Below are 16,976 nucleotides of genomic sequence, written 5' to 3' on the forward strand. Positions count from 1 at the left end.
TCAATCCAATCGCCCTGGGGCAGCAATTCCTTCTTAGATTCAATTCCTCTGTCCACCCACGTGTGGCTTTTAGAAACAGTAACTAAAGTCACATGGGCAGAGCATACACTGAAGATAGCCACAATGTCCGAGGAAAACACCAGCAATTACTTTCTGCAAAAACACGTCGTCGTTGGTGGGCCCACCACTAAAATCTGTTGAGTATGAGAGAATAGATGCTCTAGTAAGGAATTTATCTTCCCATGTGAATTTTCTCTACATGCTTCTTCTTTGTCTCTTTATCTGTCTCCTCACCCTGTTCCCCTATCTCTGTCTCTTGAAACAACTGGGACTTGAACTAACAACTCTAAAATTGATAACTGATTTTCCTTTTAGAGAGAAAAGAGTTACTGAACACATTCTAGAGTGGTATCATATATTAAAATGACAAACTGAGGTGAAAATATTATCAACTCTCGGAAGACAATAATAAAGCACCAAAGACATTAAATTCACACTTAAACAAGTGCAGTACTTTTAAAGTTAAAAAACAAAACACACGACAATCTGAATTACCTTTAAATGATGTATTATAAATGTTAGCATAAATACCATCACAGACATGAAAAGTACATTTGATTCTGTATTCATAGTCAGGCAACATAAAAAGTGCTAGGAACTAAACCATAAAGGAAAATTATTCATGCAAATCATAATGTTCAATGTTGAAACAACAAAAAGAAAGGATTTTTTTCCTGGCAGTGCTATTTATTTTCTCAAGTGCATAAACAGGTCGTTTGACTGCTTTGGTAGCTCAATGATAAACAAAAATATCACTGCCATGATTAAATGAAATTTTTTCCCGGGTACACTCTGTCTACTGTATATAATGCAAGGGACAAAACCCACAAAAGGCAAAACTAGGCTTCTTCAAAGATACCTAGTCTATAGCTAGTCAGAGATTGTTGGAATCAAAATTATTATTTGCTTCTTTCAGATTGAAAGTCATATCCAATTGTTTGTTTTAAACCTCGTACCCTTATATCAACACCCACATATAAACAATCTGTTATAGATAATGTGCTCTTTCATTTATTACACTTAAAATGTGCATTCCTAAGTTCTTCACCAGGTGTGCGTGGTTACCAAAGGATTGCAATTAGGCAAGAAATACTGACTGCCTATTGAGAAGTTTGTATTTCATTTTACCAAATTTGTACTCAAATGTACATGTGGAATAATTTCTTTGAGAGGAAATTTACCATAAACTTAGATTCTAAAACATGTAAGACTTAGGTTAGAAAATCAAAGAGTTAAGAATAAGCAAAAAGAGCAGAAAAGCCATGCCAAACCATTTCAGAAACTTTTGAGTCATATCTGATCCTTCTGATTTGTTTTCACATTGTGCATCTAGGCTTTTTTTATAAATTTTATTTTGCTTAATAGTTCATTTTCAACTTCATGGCCTTTCATGGGCTAGACAAGTTCTTTAAGGCTATACTAGCCTCTGCCCTATTCATGCATTCCTATGTGCTCTTCTCTCTCCCCACCTGCTGCTTCTCCTCTCCACATTCACTCTTGGCTGACAGCTGTGATTCCCGGCAGGTGAGAGCTGTAGTAATCATTAGCACAGGCTTCTATCTCTCACATGCATGTACAGTCCTATGTACACACCACTGCATACAGACATCTCCAAAAACTGCCTGTCTCAACTTCAGCTTAGCATCTCTTTAAGTAAGTCCAGAAATTGGAATTAAAAACAGACTCTTCCTGATTGCCCAGGATGGAGGACCTCCAGTACAGATCATTCCAGCAATGCTCAGCCCTCTACACGGGCACTGGATCTCCTGTGCTGTGTAGGCACAAGGCCCTGCTCCCTCTGCTGTCCTCTGACTCCAGTGTCATCATAGTTTTTCCTTTCAGCAAGCCAGGATTTTTCACCACACACACTGGAAACTCTCTCAGCTTCTCTTTCCTCTGCAGCTGTCTTAAGGATCTGAGTCTTTCCTAGGCCAGGGAGGTGTGGGTCGGGTTGCTTAGAAAAGCATGATACAGTAATCCAGTCAGATTTCACAGAGAAGCAAAACCAGCACAGTCTTGATCAAAATGAACAAAATAGGAGACATCGCCATACCTGATTTCAAGGCACACTACCAAAGTGCAGTCACTAAAACCACATTTGTTGGCGTAAAACTAGGCAGACAGGAACTCCAGAAAAGAACAAAGATCATGCATCTCTCTCCAAATGATTTTCAGCAACAACTTTATAACCTCACATGACAGAAAGAACGGAGTGTTCAATTCATGATACCAAGATGCTGACTATTCATAGCGAATAAAGAAACATATCCCATTTTTTTCTCCCTATGTTGTGAGAAAAACCAGCTCAAAACTGACCAAAGACTGAAATACAATACCTGAAACCATTAAACTACTAGAAATAAACAGAGGACAAACATGACCTGAGCACAGAAGAATCAATGGTTTTTTGTTGTTTTTTTTTTGCATAAATCGACTTTTATTTCCTGAGAATTCTGAGACCACTACCAATTGTATCCATGTGTGAAACAAAAACTAATGAACGTTGCAGCCAATATCATTGTCACAGGAAAAAAACTTCATTGATTAAAAATTTTCATGAACAGCTGGGTGCCAATGGCTCATGCCTGTAATCCTAGCTACTCAGGAAGCTGAGATCTGAGGATCGTGGTTCAAATCCAGCCTACACAGGAAAGTTCCTCAGTTGCTTATCTCCAATAAACCACCAGAAAACTGGAAGTGGTGCTGTGGCCCAAGTGGTAGAGCACTAGCCTTGAGCTGAAGAGCTGAGCGACAGCGCCCAGGCCCAGAGTTCAAGCCCTACAACCGACCAAAAAAATTCATGATCAATCTGAATTAATAATTTGAAAGGAAATTTCTTTCTTCTGCATAGGTTGCCTGGTGGCACTGGGGTTTGAACTCAGACCAGGCATGTGCTCTCCCACACGAGCCATGACCCTTGTCCTACACTGCTGTGCTGAGACAGTCTTGAGTTTTTGCCCTAGGCCAGTCTGCACCATGACCAGCCCACTTTAACCTGTTACCTAGCTTGGATGACAGTCAAGCACTGCCGTGCTCAGCTTATCAGTTCAGATGGACTTTTGCTACCTTTGTGCCTGGGTTTGGAATTAGCTGGGATTATAGCTACCATGTCCAGATAGGTGATTCTTAAAAAGCAAAACATAACCATTTAGCTAACATTTGACATTCTTTCATCTTTACCAGGATTCTTGGGACATTTAACCATTGGACTTTACATATTACCCCCCCCCACCCCGGGAACATTTCTGAGAGCTCAAAGCCAGCAGTTTTCAATATTTAAAAAGGAATTTTTCACCTCCCACTTACTCCCACCCCCAAATAAAAAGAGCAACTAAAAATCGGCCGTGAGAAGGCGTCCATACCTTCCTTGTCGTTGTGGTGGATGATGGCATCCTGAATCACATCGGCCAGGCCAAAGTGGACTTTCTGGGTCCGCCCGTGCCTCGGTCTCCTCAGCAGTCCTTCCTGCTTCTGCAAGGCCTTCTCGCGCTCATAGTAGGCCTTGATTTGCTCGCCGCGCATGCGCTTCACCAGACGCTGCCGCTGGCCCAGGGGCAAGGACTCCAGCAAACACTGGTCAATTTCCATGTCATGGGACCGGAAAACGTTACATAGCTGGAAGCAACCTGACAAGGGGACACGGGAACATCACTAGACCGGCATTGTCACCAGCCAGCCCACAGCCCACTGCATGAGCTGCAGCCCACCCAGCCCATGCTCTGTGCTCCATATACAAGGACAGAGTCTCTTGTGCACAGTGTGTGCACACACAGAGGCCACTTGCTGCTTGAGATGTCACAGCAACAACACAGAGGGTAGAATTAGACACAGACAGGTGTGCACACCACCACCAACACTAGTTGATCCTTTTCCTAGTTCTACACCAAAGGCCCAAATGTCTAACCACCCTACTTAGCCCCCCATGCAACAGAACTAAGAGAAGTAAATTTTGCAGGTTAAATTTGGGCAGAAAGTCATTCCAGGTCTTTCAGAACACAAATTGTTCTGGTACAGCGGAGGGTTCTGGAAGGAATCGTACACATACTATCAATTATTCTTACCACCTGGTAGCCATTTACCAACTCATTGCCCAACCCTTTTCCTTGTGGTTGCAAGACATTTATTTCTCATGAAGTAACTATGGAGGTTACATATAAAGTTGGACATGACACAGATTTTTCTTTAGGTCTTTCAAACTTAATGATATAATTGTGGCTGTTGTTTAATATAGTGTGTTATGTTAACATAGCAATTAACTAGCTGAACGATCCATTCTAAATGTGAGTTTTCCACTAACTTTCAAGATAGTATTTTCCATAATAGTACCCAAAATATCCATAAGATGTTTATAAACACTTGCATTGAACTTGCAAGTTACTTGCATAGTAACACTGAAATGTTACTACAGGCAGAAAATTAATGTAAAGAAATGGAAGGTCTAGAATCTGGTTCAGAAATACAGGTTCACACATCCTTTCTAACTAAGGGAAATTCACTTTATTTTTTGTGATTTTTTAAAATTTATTATTAATTTTTTACTGTAAAAATGTTGTACAGAGGGGTTAGTTACATGAATAGGGTAATGAGTACACTTCATAGCAAGCATTGTTACCTCCTCCTTTATTTTCTCCCTATCATCACTTCCCTCCCCACCTCCTCAACTCCTCCTGCCCCCCCCCACATTGTAAAGTTTGTTTTCAATATAGTATCCTGTACATCTTGTCGTCACAATGGGTCAGCCTGCATCCTCATTTCTGCAATATCCCTTCCTCTCTCCAAATTACAAAAATGTATATACAAGGTGCAGGGCACCAGCATCAAATCCAGTGAAAACAGGGGTTATACCATGAGGGAAGAACATACAAGAGAAACAAAACAATCACATGGTGTATTGTAAGTACATTAAAAACACTAGCAAGAAAGAGAAAAAAAAACCTCTTGTGTCCCTGTCTTGGGGTACATTTTGCTTAACATTACCTCATATGGTTGTATGTACATAGCCTTTGACCTACTCTGCTTGTTCTAGACATGTACTAGTCACTGCAAACAAGGTAAACCATGGGACCTATGTTTCTTTGGGTCTGGCTTACTTCACTTAATATGATTTTTTCCAAGTCTTTCCATTTCCTAACCAAAGAGGCAATGTCATTTTTTCTGACAGAGGTATAGAATTCCATTTATATATATATATATATATATATATATATATATATATATACATATATATGTATATATATAATTTTCTTGATCCATTCATCTAGTGAGGGGCATATCTTAGCTATGGTAAATAATGCTGCGATAAACATGGTTGTGCTGATAGCTTTGATATGACCTTGTTTGTGATCCTTTCGGTAAATGCTCAAAAGTGGGATTGCTGGGTCATAGGGGAACTCTATGTGGAGTCTTTTGAGGAGCCTCCATACTGTTTTCCAAAGTGGTTGAACAAGTTTACACCCCCACCAACAATGCAGTAGGTTCCTTTTTGGCCACATCCCCTCCATCATCTGTTGTTATTAGATTTCTTGATTATAGCCATTCTAGCAGGGATGAGGTGGGATCTCAATGTTGTCTTGATTTGCATTTCTTTTATGGCTAGAGAGGTTGAGCATTTCTTTGTGTGTCTATTGGCCATTCTTATTTCCTCTTCAGAGAAGTCTCTCTTTAAGTCTTTAGCCCATTTGTTAATCAGGCAGTTGTTTCTTTGAGGATTTGTTGTTGGGGGATTTAGTTTTTTGAGTTCTAAGTGTATTTTAGATATGAGACCCTTGTCCATTGTATGGCTAGTGAAGATCTTCTACCAGTCCATGGGCTTTCTGTGAGCCTCCTCCACTCACTTTATTTTTTAGACAGGGTTTCTTCCTCTTACCCAAACTGTCCTGGATCTCACTATGTTGCTCAGTCTGGCTTCAAATATATAATTCTCTTTTCTCAGCATCTCAATTGCTGGAATTACAAGTATGTGCCATCACAATCAGCAATATATACTTTTTAAAAGTACTTATGAGGTAAGCCCCAACAAGTTCACGTAACTGTACATGTTCAAATTGTGATGTATTCTATGCCAAACCTGACAACATTCCATCCTAGGTTCAGCTCCGTAATTTCTCATAGAACAAGTCTCTCTTTCCACTTTGCAAATATTTGGTTAACCACAAACACCAGCTGCATGATGATCTCTGGTTTGCACATGAAGAAAACTTCCTTGAGAGAAGCTACATCTTGTCCAAGACTGAAGGGACATCTGCATGTCAAAGTAAAAAATGCTCTGTACAAACTCAAGAATAAAAAGGACAAGACACAGCGATTCCCAAAGCACCCAAATCATATGGCACTCAAAATGCCATTGATTTATGCAATAGATAATTAGAGAGAGAATGAGCAATGTTGGGCTTGTATTTTCATTGCTTATTTGCACTTAGGAGCATTCATAACAGCGATGCTGGGAGTATCAACTATTCATATATAGGATCTCCTCTTTCCAGAGACCTCAACATGGTAGATGGTGGTGGCTCTGAAATCCTGACAAACGACTTACAGGTGCACTGCTGTGATAAGCATGTTGATCAGGATGGGAGGGGAAGGGTTGTCTGAGAGTGCTCGGTAGCCCTCTGCAGAGAATGTCTTCTACTCGCAGGCCTGCTTAGGAAACTGCCTCACGTCTGACTTCTTGACTTTAACAGTCTCAAAGCCTCAGCTTGTGTGACTGTCCTGACTTGTCATGCAGTGCCCAAGGCCAGTGTCTAGGGCCACTGCAAAACCAGGAAGAGGTAAAGCCGTGTCAGAGTGCCAGTCGCTGCCAATGGCAGCAGAAGATAAGCTAATAAATTCCGGGCTCCTCCAGATCTCAGAGCCTAGGAAGAGTCTCCTGGAAACACTGTCCATTCAGTGCTCAGGACTCTATGATGACAAGCCAGGATCCATGGAACAATCCCTCAGTCTGTCAGAACAGAACACCAAAGCTTATTCTTCAATTCCTTATTTACTCTTACGATTTGGGAGAACCAAAAGCCACGGTTGTTCAGCTTGAAATTCATATTTGTATAAGACATTATTTTTTAGTGCATTCCATTATTAAATAATATTACATCACCTTGGAATAAGGTTTCTTTTTTAGTAAAAAAATATATATCTAACATGGTGGAACATTGTTTTATGTAATTACATAGGTAAACAGTGCCGTGTGTGTGTGTGTGTGTGTGTGTGTGCTAACCTGAAAGCAATACACCATGGGAAACAGAAATGTGACCCAGCTTACTTAAAGCCTGAGGAACTGCTAAAGCGGGGCAGTGCGAATGAGCGTAACTCACACCTGTGTTCATGCTACGGAGCAGGTGGACTGTGACACGCGGCGCCTACACTGTGCGCCTCAGCTTTACCCCACTGGGTCCATGAACTTGGTACAGTCTATGCTCTGTATGCATGGCTCCTTGCTAAGAGTTGGGAGAAGGCCCTTCCTTTTCCTTACAAAGCTGGAGTCTCCACTTTGCCAACTCTGCCCTGAACCAAACCACACGTGAGCTAGCAACTCCTTCGTATGAGAGCAGATCCTCACCCCAGCACACAGGCAAGGGAGTCATACAAACTCACACAGCAAGATGGAGCTTGTGTTGGTTGTGGCAGAGAGTGACATGCTCTTACAAAACCAGATTTTCCTCTCCCTAAACACATTTATAAATGCTGCTTTTCAGAGTTCTGGACCTGGTTTATAACTCACACATCTTCTGCCATGTTCTCTCATCTTCCTCCAGTTCCGTGCCTTTCAGCATGGTGCCACATGGCATAGCCACATGGCTGGACCCCTGGCCTCTTCCTTCCTGCCTTGAAGAGTCCCTGCCACCCATCAGCCCTTGCCTTAAATTGATCTGAGAATATAATTTCCACTGTCAAAAGCCCCTGAAAGTTTTGAGGTTCTATTATAACAATGAACAGTTTGGGGGAGAAAAGGTAGGCACATTATTCTCAATGCACATATGAGAAGATTCTGGACCTTGAGGGAAGGGTGAGGTTGGGAGAGATGAGGAGAAAAATGGAAGAGGTGACCCTGATCAGGACACACTGTCCTCAGAAAAGGACATGTTGAAACTCCTCTGTATATGTATTTAAAGACAATAAAAATAAATATAATTCAAAAAAGAACACAACGCTGTTCTTGGTGTACTTGTTGAGAGGGTTATTTTTTAAATGGAGATCAGTATAGATAGTAAACTTTTTGAAGGACAGTCCTCCCTATATTTTTAGCAAACAATTCTGGTAGGTATAGAAATGAAATCTCATTCTATAAGAGTGACCTCACTAAAGAGAAGATGGGAAGACATGCCCTTGATCCATTCCTGGGCATCAGTGGGCAGCTTCAGACATGGCTGCCTGCCTCCACCCAGCCTCCTCCGCCCAGCTGGGAGAGTTTTTGTTTGGATGCATCACAAACAACAGATTCTCAGGCCTGGACATTTGAGAAACATTTCCAACAGAAGAAACCATTATGCACTGCTTCAGAAGTAAAAAATTATAACCAGAAGACATGGCTCAGTGAGGATACATTTCCATGTGAGCCACACCGAGAGCCTGAATGAAAATACAGAGAGGAAAAAGAAGTGTGTATTCAGAAATAAATATGCACATCTGTTGAGGAAAACAGTTGTTCCACACCTTGCTTTGGAGAGTTGCATGTGTGGTGTCAGGACTTCAGAATATTACATGAGAGAAAGTCAGCAACAGAAAGAATACAGTAGAAGGAAAAGAGCTATGAAAATTGACTTCTGGAATTGTTCTGCTGCACAAATATGAGAAATCCCTTCATCCCAGATGAGAACCTTCACAGGGCCACTGAACACTTCATACTGAGAATTTTTACACAGATTCTGTGTGTCACCATTAGTGAAGTGAAAACGCACCACAGAGTGCAGAGAGCATTTGCATATTATCTGATAGGATGCTGATATCCTGAGTATGAAAAGGTCCCTTACTACTCAACAATGTAAATGAAATAACCTGATGAAAAACTGGGCAAGAAATCAGATAGATGTGTCCCTAAAGATGAAATGCAAACAGTCAGGATATTCGATATTACTCACAAAACACATGCAGAACAAAACCACCAGGAGACAGAATCTGGAAGCATTAAGATGGTTAATACCCAAGAAACTAAAATACAAAATGCTGGTGACAAGGTAGAGAAGTTGAAAACCTCTTTCACTGTTGGTAGAATTGGAAAAATTGGCACAATCACCACACAAAACATTATAGGGGTCCTCAAAAAATTAAAAATAGAGCAGTTTTACTACCTTAGAATTCCACTAAAACACTAAAAAATAATTGAAGTTTCAAAGAAATATTAGTGCACCCAGGCTGGGAGTAACACTATGACCACAGATAATATAGATGAACAAAATAAGGTATTATACAATGGAATATTACTTAGCTATAAAAAGAAAGGAATTAACCTGAAAGATATTATGTTAGTCAAAATAAACCTGTCAGAAGCCAGGTGCCTGCTGTAATCCTAGTTACTCAAGAGGCTGAGATATGAGCATCATAATTCAAAGCCAGCCCTGGCAGGAAAGTCTGTGAGACCATTATCTCCAATTAACCGCCAGAAAACTGGATGTGGAGCTGTAGCTAGCCTTGAGTGAAAAAGCTCAGAGAGAGTACTCAGGCCCTGAGTTCAAGCCTCATAACCAATAACAACACCAACAAAGAACCTGTCAGTAAAAATTAAATGTAATAACAATTAACTTATAATTAGTGAATTGACCCAACACTTAGACAGTAGAATTGTGGTTGGCCAGGAAGGAGGGGAATAGGAGGCTGTGTTCAACAGAGTTTCAGATTGGCAAGGTGAGAATGTTCTGGATGTGCCGCAGAATAGTGCTTAAGCTGACCATTCATGAACCTCATACCAGAATGTGGTAGACTGCATGCCATATTTTTATTTTTTATTATTTTTTTCAAATTCTTTATTGTGATTAAGTGATTACATAATTTCCCAAATTTCATAGTATTGTGGGATAGTGATGCTTAGTTAAAGTCACATACACATTCTAACTTTCATGGGGCAAATTGCCTATCATGGTCTATAACATGAGTTCTATGAGCTTTGACAATACAGTTATTTCTTCCACATTGGGTGATATGTACATTTCTTTTGTTTTGCATAGCATCAGCTGTTCCCTCTTTCCCACTCGTTCCCTCCCTCCCATCGCTGCCATTGTGTTGCTTAGTTCATTTTGATCAATGTTCAGTGCAGCTGATGGGTCCCATTGTTTTATGTTTTTCCCTGATTCCCTCTAGTTCTGTGTCCTCCTCCTGCTTTCCCTCCGGTGTGCACATATACACCATATATGTGATCAGCAGCATGAGGTTATTTAGTAGTGATTGGACCAGATGAGTGGAGGTCCTTTGTTTCTTAAGCCTTGTTAATTTTGTCCTATCACTTATGTTTCGGATTTAACATCCACTTATCAGGGAGACCATGTGCTGTTTGTCTCTTTACTCTTGGCTTAACTTGCTCAACATGATTTCTTCTAGATCCATCCATTTCCCTGCATCCCATATACTACCAAGGTGATGTACAGAGAGGCTACAGCTACATAAGCCAGGTAAAAATACCTTTCTTTCTGGACAATGTTACCCCTTCCTTCCCTAGCTCTCTCCCAGTTTTTCCCTCCCATCCCCACCCACAAGTTGTAAAATTCATTTTCAACATAGTGCCTAGTAAGTACCACTGCTGCATTTGTTCACCCTTTGTCCCTCAATTTCTGTGCCTCCCCTTACCCTCCCAAAGACAGATCAAATAATCAGTGCCTGCATCATAGGGGCTTAAACTATACATATAGCTTACAAAACTCACGAAAAATACTGTAGCAGACCTATTACCCACTCCTCTCTTCTCAGATGTTTGCTTGAAATTCTGCAAGCTTGAAAGCTAGTTTCTCAATTGAAAACCAGCAGGTATGAGGTATGCACACCTGTGTTGCACATGCGCACGCAAACACACACACACACACACACACACACACACACACACACACACACACACACACACACACACAAAACAGCTGCTCACTAATAGCTCCTCAAGCAGGAACTTTATTCTTGGAATCCGTTGTTATAAAAAGATTCCAAAGGGATTTTTTAACTGCAGATTACAATGGCAGTGAAACAAAGGCTCAATTTGGGTTTTTAAAGCAAGAGTATAATCAGTTTCCGCATACTTCCCCAGAGCCTTTAAAACACTTTCCTCAAGCACTTTCCGCAAGTCTTTAGAAAACACTGGGTTTTAACAGGCTTGAAATCAGGATGCAGTATGCCATACGCCTTTACAGAACAAAAACGAAACAGTGGAAGGAAGCTTCATTTGGGCAAGATAGAAATGTTATGAACTAGAATATTTGAGGATTTTGGTCTCTGATCCCTGTAACAAGCTGTCGTTGACACATTTCTCTGAAAGGTAAAGGAAATAAACTACTTAAATTAAGGTAAAGAACCTACATTCTAGTCAAGGAAAGCAACCACATTTTCACTTCACTAATGTGCAGCCATCTTTCAGCTTTTAAGTTTGTGTATGCCCAGGCTCTGTGGGTTTTCATCTATTACCTGAACTTGTTTTAATGGCTATGGCCGATGCTTCCTCTTTTATTTTGCATAGTTCCTGAGGCTTACACTCAGGTATGGGTGCCATCTATGAGTTTTGTCACTCAAGGCTAGTGATCTACCACTGTGGTTTTCTGGTGGTTAATTGGAGGTAAGAGTCTCAAGGACTTTTCTGCCCCAGCTGGCTTTAAACTGTGATTCTCAGATTTCAGCCTCCTGATAGTTAGGATTATGAGTGTGAGCCACTAGCACCAGACAGATGTTTTCTCTTTAAAATAAATGCTATTTCCACATGATGTATGACTTAAAATACTGCATTTCCTGTACTGTTGTGCTTTCCCACACTTAACACTTCTCTTAATAGATAATTTACTAATGTTTTTGGGGGTTATGACATATAGCTTTTCAGTGGATACAACTCTTATTCGCTTTAGGATTTGTTTTCAGGTAGTGAGAAAACTGAAGCTTGTCACACTATTGGGCTTTCCAGTATATCTTCCCAAGTGGATGTGCTGTGAATTTGCCCCTTGGTTTACCTGAAAGCATCGTGTATAAACTCCGCATTCTGTGCCTTGGGGTCCAGGGTGTCTAGTCATCTGCCTGACCCACAGAGCACCCAGTCAGCCCAGCTCCATGCCAGCCTGGTATCTGCAGCCCTATCTCCAGGCCTCAGCCACGTAGCTTCCGACCAGCTTCTTACTGGTTGTGTGACTTTACCCAAAGGGATTTCCTTCCTCCTCTGGGTCTTATGTGAACCTCACAGGGAGGATCTAATGACAAAATAGAGGCGAAATGTCAGCAGAAGGTCTCTCTGATCAGATATCCACAAATGAGGGTTATGACAAGTTTATGGCCATGATCCCTCCAGGCTGTAGCTCAGGGTGTTTTCCTTGGGTTCATACTCAACAGAAGACATTTGGGTCTTCTCCTTCAAGTGACCACGTTCCATTCCTCATCAATAAGTCACACAGCTCTGAGCACACAGCTCCATACTAAATCCTTCCCCAGTGTTCACCTCTGGTTGGAATAGTCGAGAGGAAATTCAGCTCACTAAATCTGCCAGAGAGGGTATTTAACAGACAGACACATAGCTCTCCAGTCTCTCCAGGAGTGGTCTGCCCTGAGCATCAACTTGCCTTGTTCTTCCAGAGGCTGAAGCTTTTCAGATGTACAAGGTGTCTTTCAAATACCAGTTGACACGCACTGTTCATGACTCATTCCTCCTTTGATTCCTTCATTTTAATCAAGAATGAATGAAGAGTCCCCCTTCATGGCCCCAGTCTTACTGTCTGAGAATGCAATACTTCTGCCACTCGCTTCTGGGGATGCAAGGGTAGGGCTCAAACATCACTTAGGAACTTCTGAGTTAGCAGAAAACTAGTAGTAAAAACTTGTCAATAGCATTACTGCATTGGTAGTGTATCCACTCCCTCAAAACTTAAGGAAGGCTGGAGGTGTGGTTCAGCAGAATCACACCAACCTCCAAAGCCAGGAGACCTGAGTGCAAGCCTCACTATTTCCCCCAAATCCAATTATGAACTGAGAATTCTAACAGTAGTCTTGCAAATTCTCAATTCCAATTTATTTTTTATTTTTTTATGTTTTTTATTGTGAAAATATTGTACAGAGGGGTCACAATTACATGAGCAAGCTAACGAGTACATTTCTTATCAAGCATTGTTGCCTCCTCCTTTGTTTCCCCTTACCATCCCTGCCTTCTTCTACGCCTCCCCCTCCCCCGCATACTCCCCTCCCCCAGTCAACGTTGTAAAGGTCCTTTTTCGACATAACACCTTGTACATCTCATTATTGCAATGGGTCCACCTGTATCCCTATTTAAACAATTTGTTTCTTCCCTTCCCCTCCACAAATTATACCAACATCAAATACAGTGAAAACAGAAGTTATACTATGGGAGAGGGACATACAAAGCAACAAAGAAATCATCTTATAAATATGTTAGAAACAACAGCAAGAAAAAAAAAAACATTTGAGTCCTTATCTTAGGGTTCATTTCGCCTAACATCAACTTATCTGACCATCAATTCCAGTTTTAAATTCAGGTGTTCTGGCAAGTTCATCTGTGTATATTGAACACAGATTTCTGTCTCCATGACAACAATAGACACTACTGAAGCCCAATCATTAAAATACACTACCCATTGTCATTTATACTCTAATCTATAGATAAAGACAGAATTAAAACAAGGCAATAAAAAGGGGAAGGATGTGTTAAATTTTAGAGACTGTTGCCTACAAAGAGGAATTTTATTCACTGACTTCATTAAGAAATCCTTTTTTTTATAAAACAGTTCAAAATAAAATAGACAATGAGCCTTCCATTAAAAAGCATCATATTAACTAATTATTTAAAGAGGAAAATGCTTTCCAACTGTGTTAATACTAAGTTAACATTTCAGTGCATAGTTACACGAGACACAAATGTATGGGTGGGATGTGTAGATGAATGAATAGATGATAGATAGATAGAAGCCAGAGATAGATAGAGATAGATGGATGCATGGATAGGTAGATGGATGAGTAAATGAATAGACTGACGGGTGGTTAAATAAACTGATATATGCTGGAAGCATGTAAGGCCCCATACTTGGATAGATCTGGGAGAGGATGAAACACAGAAACTTGGGCATCAGAAGCTGGAGGAGGCCAGTGTAACCGAGGACCGTGCTGTGTCAGCACTGCCGAGCCCTGGGCTCTAGGAATCCTGCACAGGAATTCTGTCCTTTCTGCAGAAAGAACTGAGACTGCTCAGTGAGGTTCACCGCATAGACCACGAGAGTGCAGTGGGCAGAGAGGTCAGAGCCACCAACTTCCTGGGCGCCATGATGTGGATGTCCATGGCATTAGTATAACCCCATTATTTCAAAGAAGGGGGTCAAGTACCAAGCACGGAGGGAGTTTCATCATTTGCCAGGAAGGAACAGCACCTGAACATGGCTGAGCCCCCCTGGGGTTCTCCCCAGTGCCCCATAGGGAACAGCCCAGACTCCTTGAGTCATTGTAGGGGTACATTGCAGGAGAGACCCTTCATGGCTCCCTGGGGAGGCGAACAGGATGAAGTAAAAAACCCAGGCATAATCCCTGAAGAACAGAAAAGGTGGATCAGCCTCTGAGCTGCCCTGATCAGTTCCTGAGGGCCCTGTGGGCCTGGCTTCAGCTCATCCAGCCAAAGCGGAACCTCTCGGTGACACTGTACAGGGAAAACAATAGTGAGCTAGAGACGATTTCTCTGTTGACTGTTCTTCTCTCAATAGCGCTCCATTGCTGTGACTTTGACACCCTCAAAATAGGAGGCACCGTGAGGACTATCTGGCATGAATTCCTGTTGTTCCTCAGGTCATTTCCAAGTCTGTCTCCCCGTTCTGCAGCCCAGGGTCTGAGAAGAACGGTCAATTGATCTCAGAATGCAAGTCACCAATTTATATTTGTTTCTCCTTGTCATTGCGCATTTCAGGATGATAAATAACTCAAGCCTCTCCATCTTCTCTTATTCTCAAGACTCTTAAGCTCTTCGCCTTTCATGATCTTCCCTCAGTCCCTCCCTTACGCGAAGTAAAAGACCTTCAAAACACCAAACTGAGGACTTGAGCTAATGCACATCACTGATTCATGCAAGGTTATCATTAGTCCCTATTTGGACTTTATTGTCTTGTTTTAAAGCAGAAGGAAGCTTATTAGCTGTTTTTTTTTTTAACTGCAGCCATCTGTGGAGAGAATAAAGTACTTGACCTTTCCATAGCGATCCTTAAGTAGGGTCCTAGATACTTAAGTCAGTTTGAAACTCCACAGCTTGAAAACCATTCAAATGTTCTCCACTGTTGCAGAACACCTTCTCTCAGAAAGCAAAATACAGGGCTGGGCACCATAGCTCCTACTTGTAATCCTTGCTATTTGGAAAGCAGAGATTAGTAGGATTCTGTGTTGAGGCCAGCCTGGGCAAAAAGTCAGCAGAACCCTAAGCAAAGTAGCACATATCTGTCATCCCAGGTAGTTCAGAGTCGCAAGAAGGTGAATCAAAGTCTAAAAGTTAACAACAGCCCATTTCAATACTAAGTGGAATGTGGTAGCCCACATTGGGAATGCCATCTACCTAGGAAGATATAGGTTGGAGGCCATTTGAGGCCAGCCAGAGGGGGGAAAATGCAAAACCATTAACTTCCAAATTAACTGAAATGGATAAAGGTTGGGTCAGTGGTTCAAGCGATAGAGGATCTACTGATTAAAAAAAGGAAGTAAATGTGATTAATCTGAAGTTGGAACCAAACGTATTACATAAACACGTGAGGCAACATCACATAGCGATTGTTCCCGAAACAGGTGATCGTGACCCTATCGCAGAATCCACTTATGACAATTAGTGGAAAACAAATTCCCTTCATGTAAACCTCATCAGAATGTGCATTCTTGATGTGAAGGTTATCGTCATTAGTTCAACTTCACAGGATGATGGGAGGATGACAAGGAATAGAGCAGCCGAGTCCCAACAGGCAGCATTCCACTAGCTTCTCTCCACCCACTGTGGGGACTGGGCAAACTCTGGGGAACAGACAGATGGGTTTGAATTTTCAGAGGTGATACAGATGCATATGTCATACCTGTGAGACACCTGTGAGATGTCCATTTACAGACTGCCCAGGAGCTAGGTGTGGTGGCACAAATTTGTAACCCCAGCTACGCAGAAGGCAGAGGCAGGATGATTGCAACTGTGAGCCTAGCTCAGGTCAAGGTATCAGGGAGAACTTCAAAAAACCAAAAGGGCTAGTGGTTTGGTTCAAGTGGTAAAATACTTCCTGACAAACGCAAGGGTATGGGTTCAATCCCTAGCATGAAAAAAAAATCAAAACACAAAACGATCCCAGTTAAAACCATCTGAGCTTTTGATCCATGAATGTCCCTCCCCTGGTCTCAGCTGACAGCAGCTGCAGTCCCTGATGGCTTCCTAATGGATTACGTCAGATGATCCCCAAGTAGACTTCACCATCCCGTCACTTTCCCTCCACAATGTTTGCCTGTCCACTCCAGTCCTCTTCTTCATTAAGACTTTCAACTCGCTTACAGGTGCATCTTCCTCGGTCTGCCTTCCTGAAACTCTTCACTGAGCCATCTCAGGTCTCCCTGGCTATTGTGTCTCTTGCTACGTCTACAGTGATTACCATGCACTAGCAACTCCATGTCTACTTCACGCAGATCTTGCTCATGTGAGCTTCAGAATTGTGTGCTAACTCCATCCTTGGATGTCTTGGAATTTAGTGTCCCATGCCTGTCCTTCTTCCCAGGCTTCTACCTGAAGATAACATGTCACACCA

The 16,976-nt window shown here is 41.7% G+C and overlaps 1 protein-coding gene across 1 annotated transcript in view; it reads right to left on the reverse strand.

The window, feature by feature from the left end:
- The window catches only part of Myo16 (myosin XVI), a 368,989-nt gene that overhangs the window by 268,887 nt on the left and 83,126 nt on the right, over positions 1 to 16,976 (reverse strand). Inside the window, exon 2 of the mRNA XM_070003305.1 lies at positions 3,423 to 3,686. Within this exon, the coding sequence (XP_069859406.1) occupies positions 3,423 to 3,648 (226 nt within the window). The 5' untranslated portion in view covers positions 3,649 to 3,686. The remainder of the gene's footprint in view (positions 1 to 3,422; positions 3,687 to 16,976) is intronic.

The sequence above is a fragment of the Dipodomys merriami genome, unplaced genomic scaffold, assembly GCF_024711535.1.
Source record: "Dipodomys merriami isolate MVZ:Mamm:240054 unplaced genomic scaffold, mDipMer1.0.p SCAF_6, whole genome shotgun sequence".
Lineage (NCBI taxonomy): Eukaryota > Metazoa > Chordata > Mammalia > Rodentia > Heteromyidae > Dipodomys > Dipodomys merriami.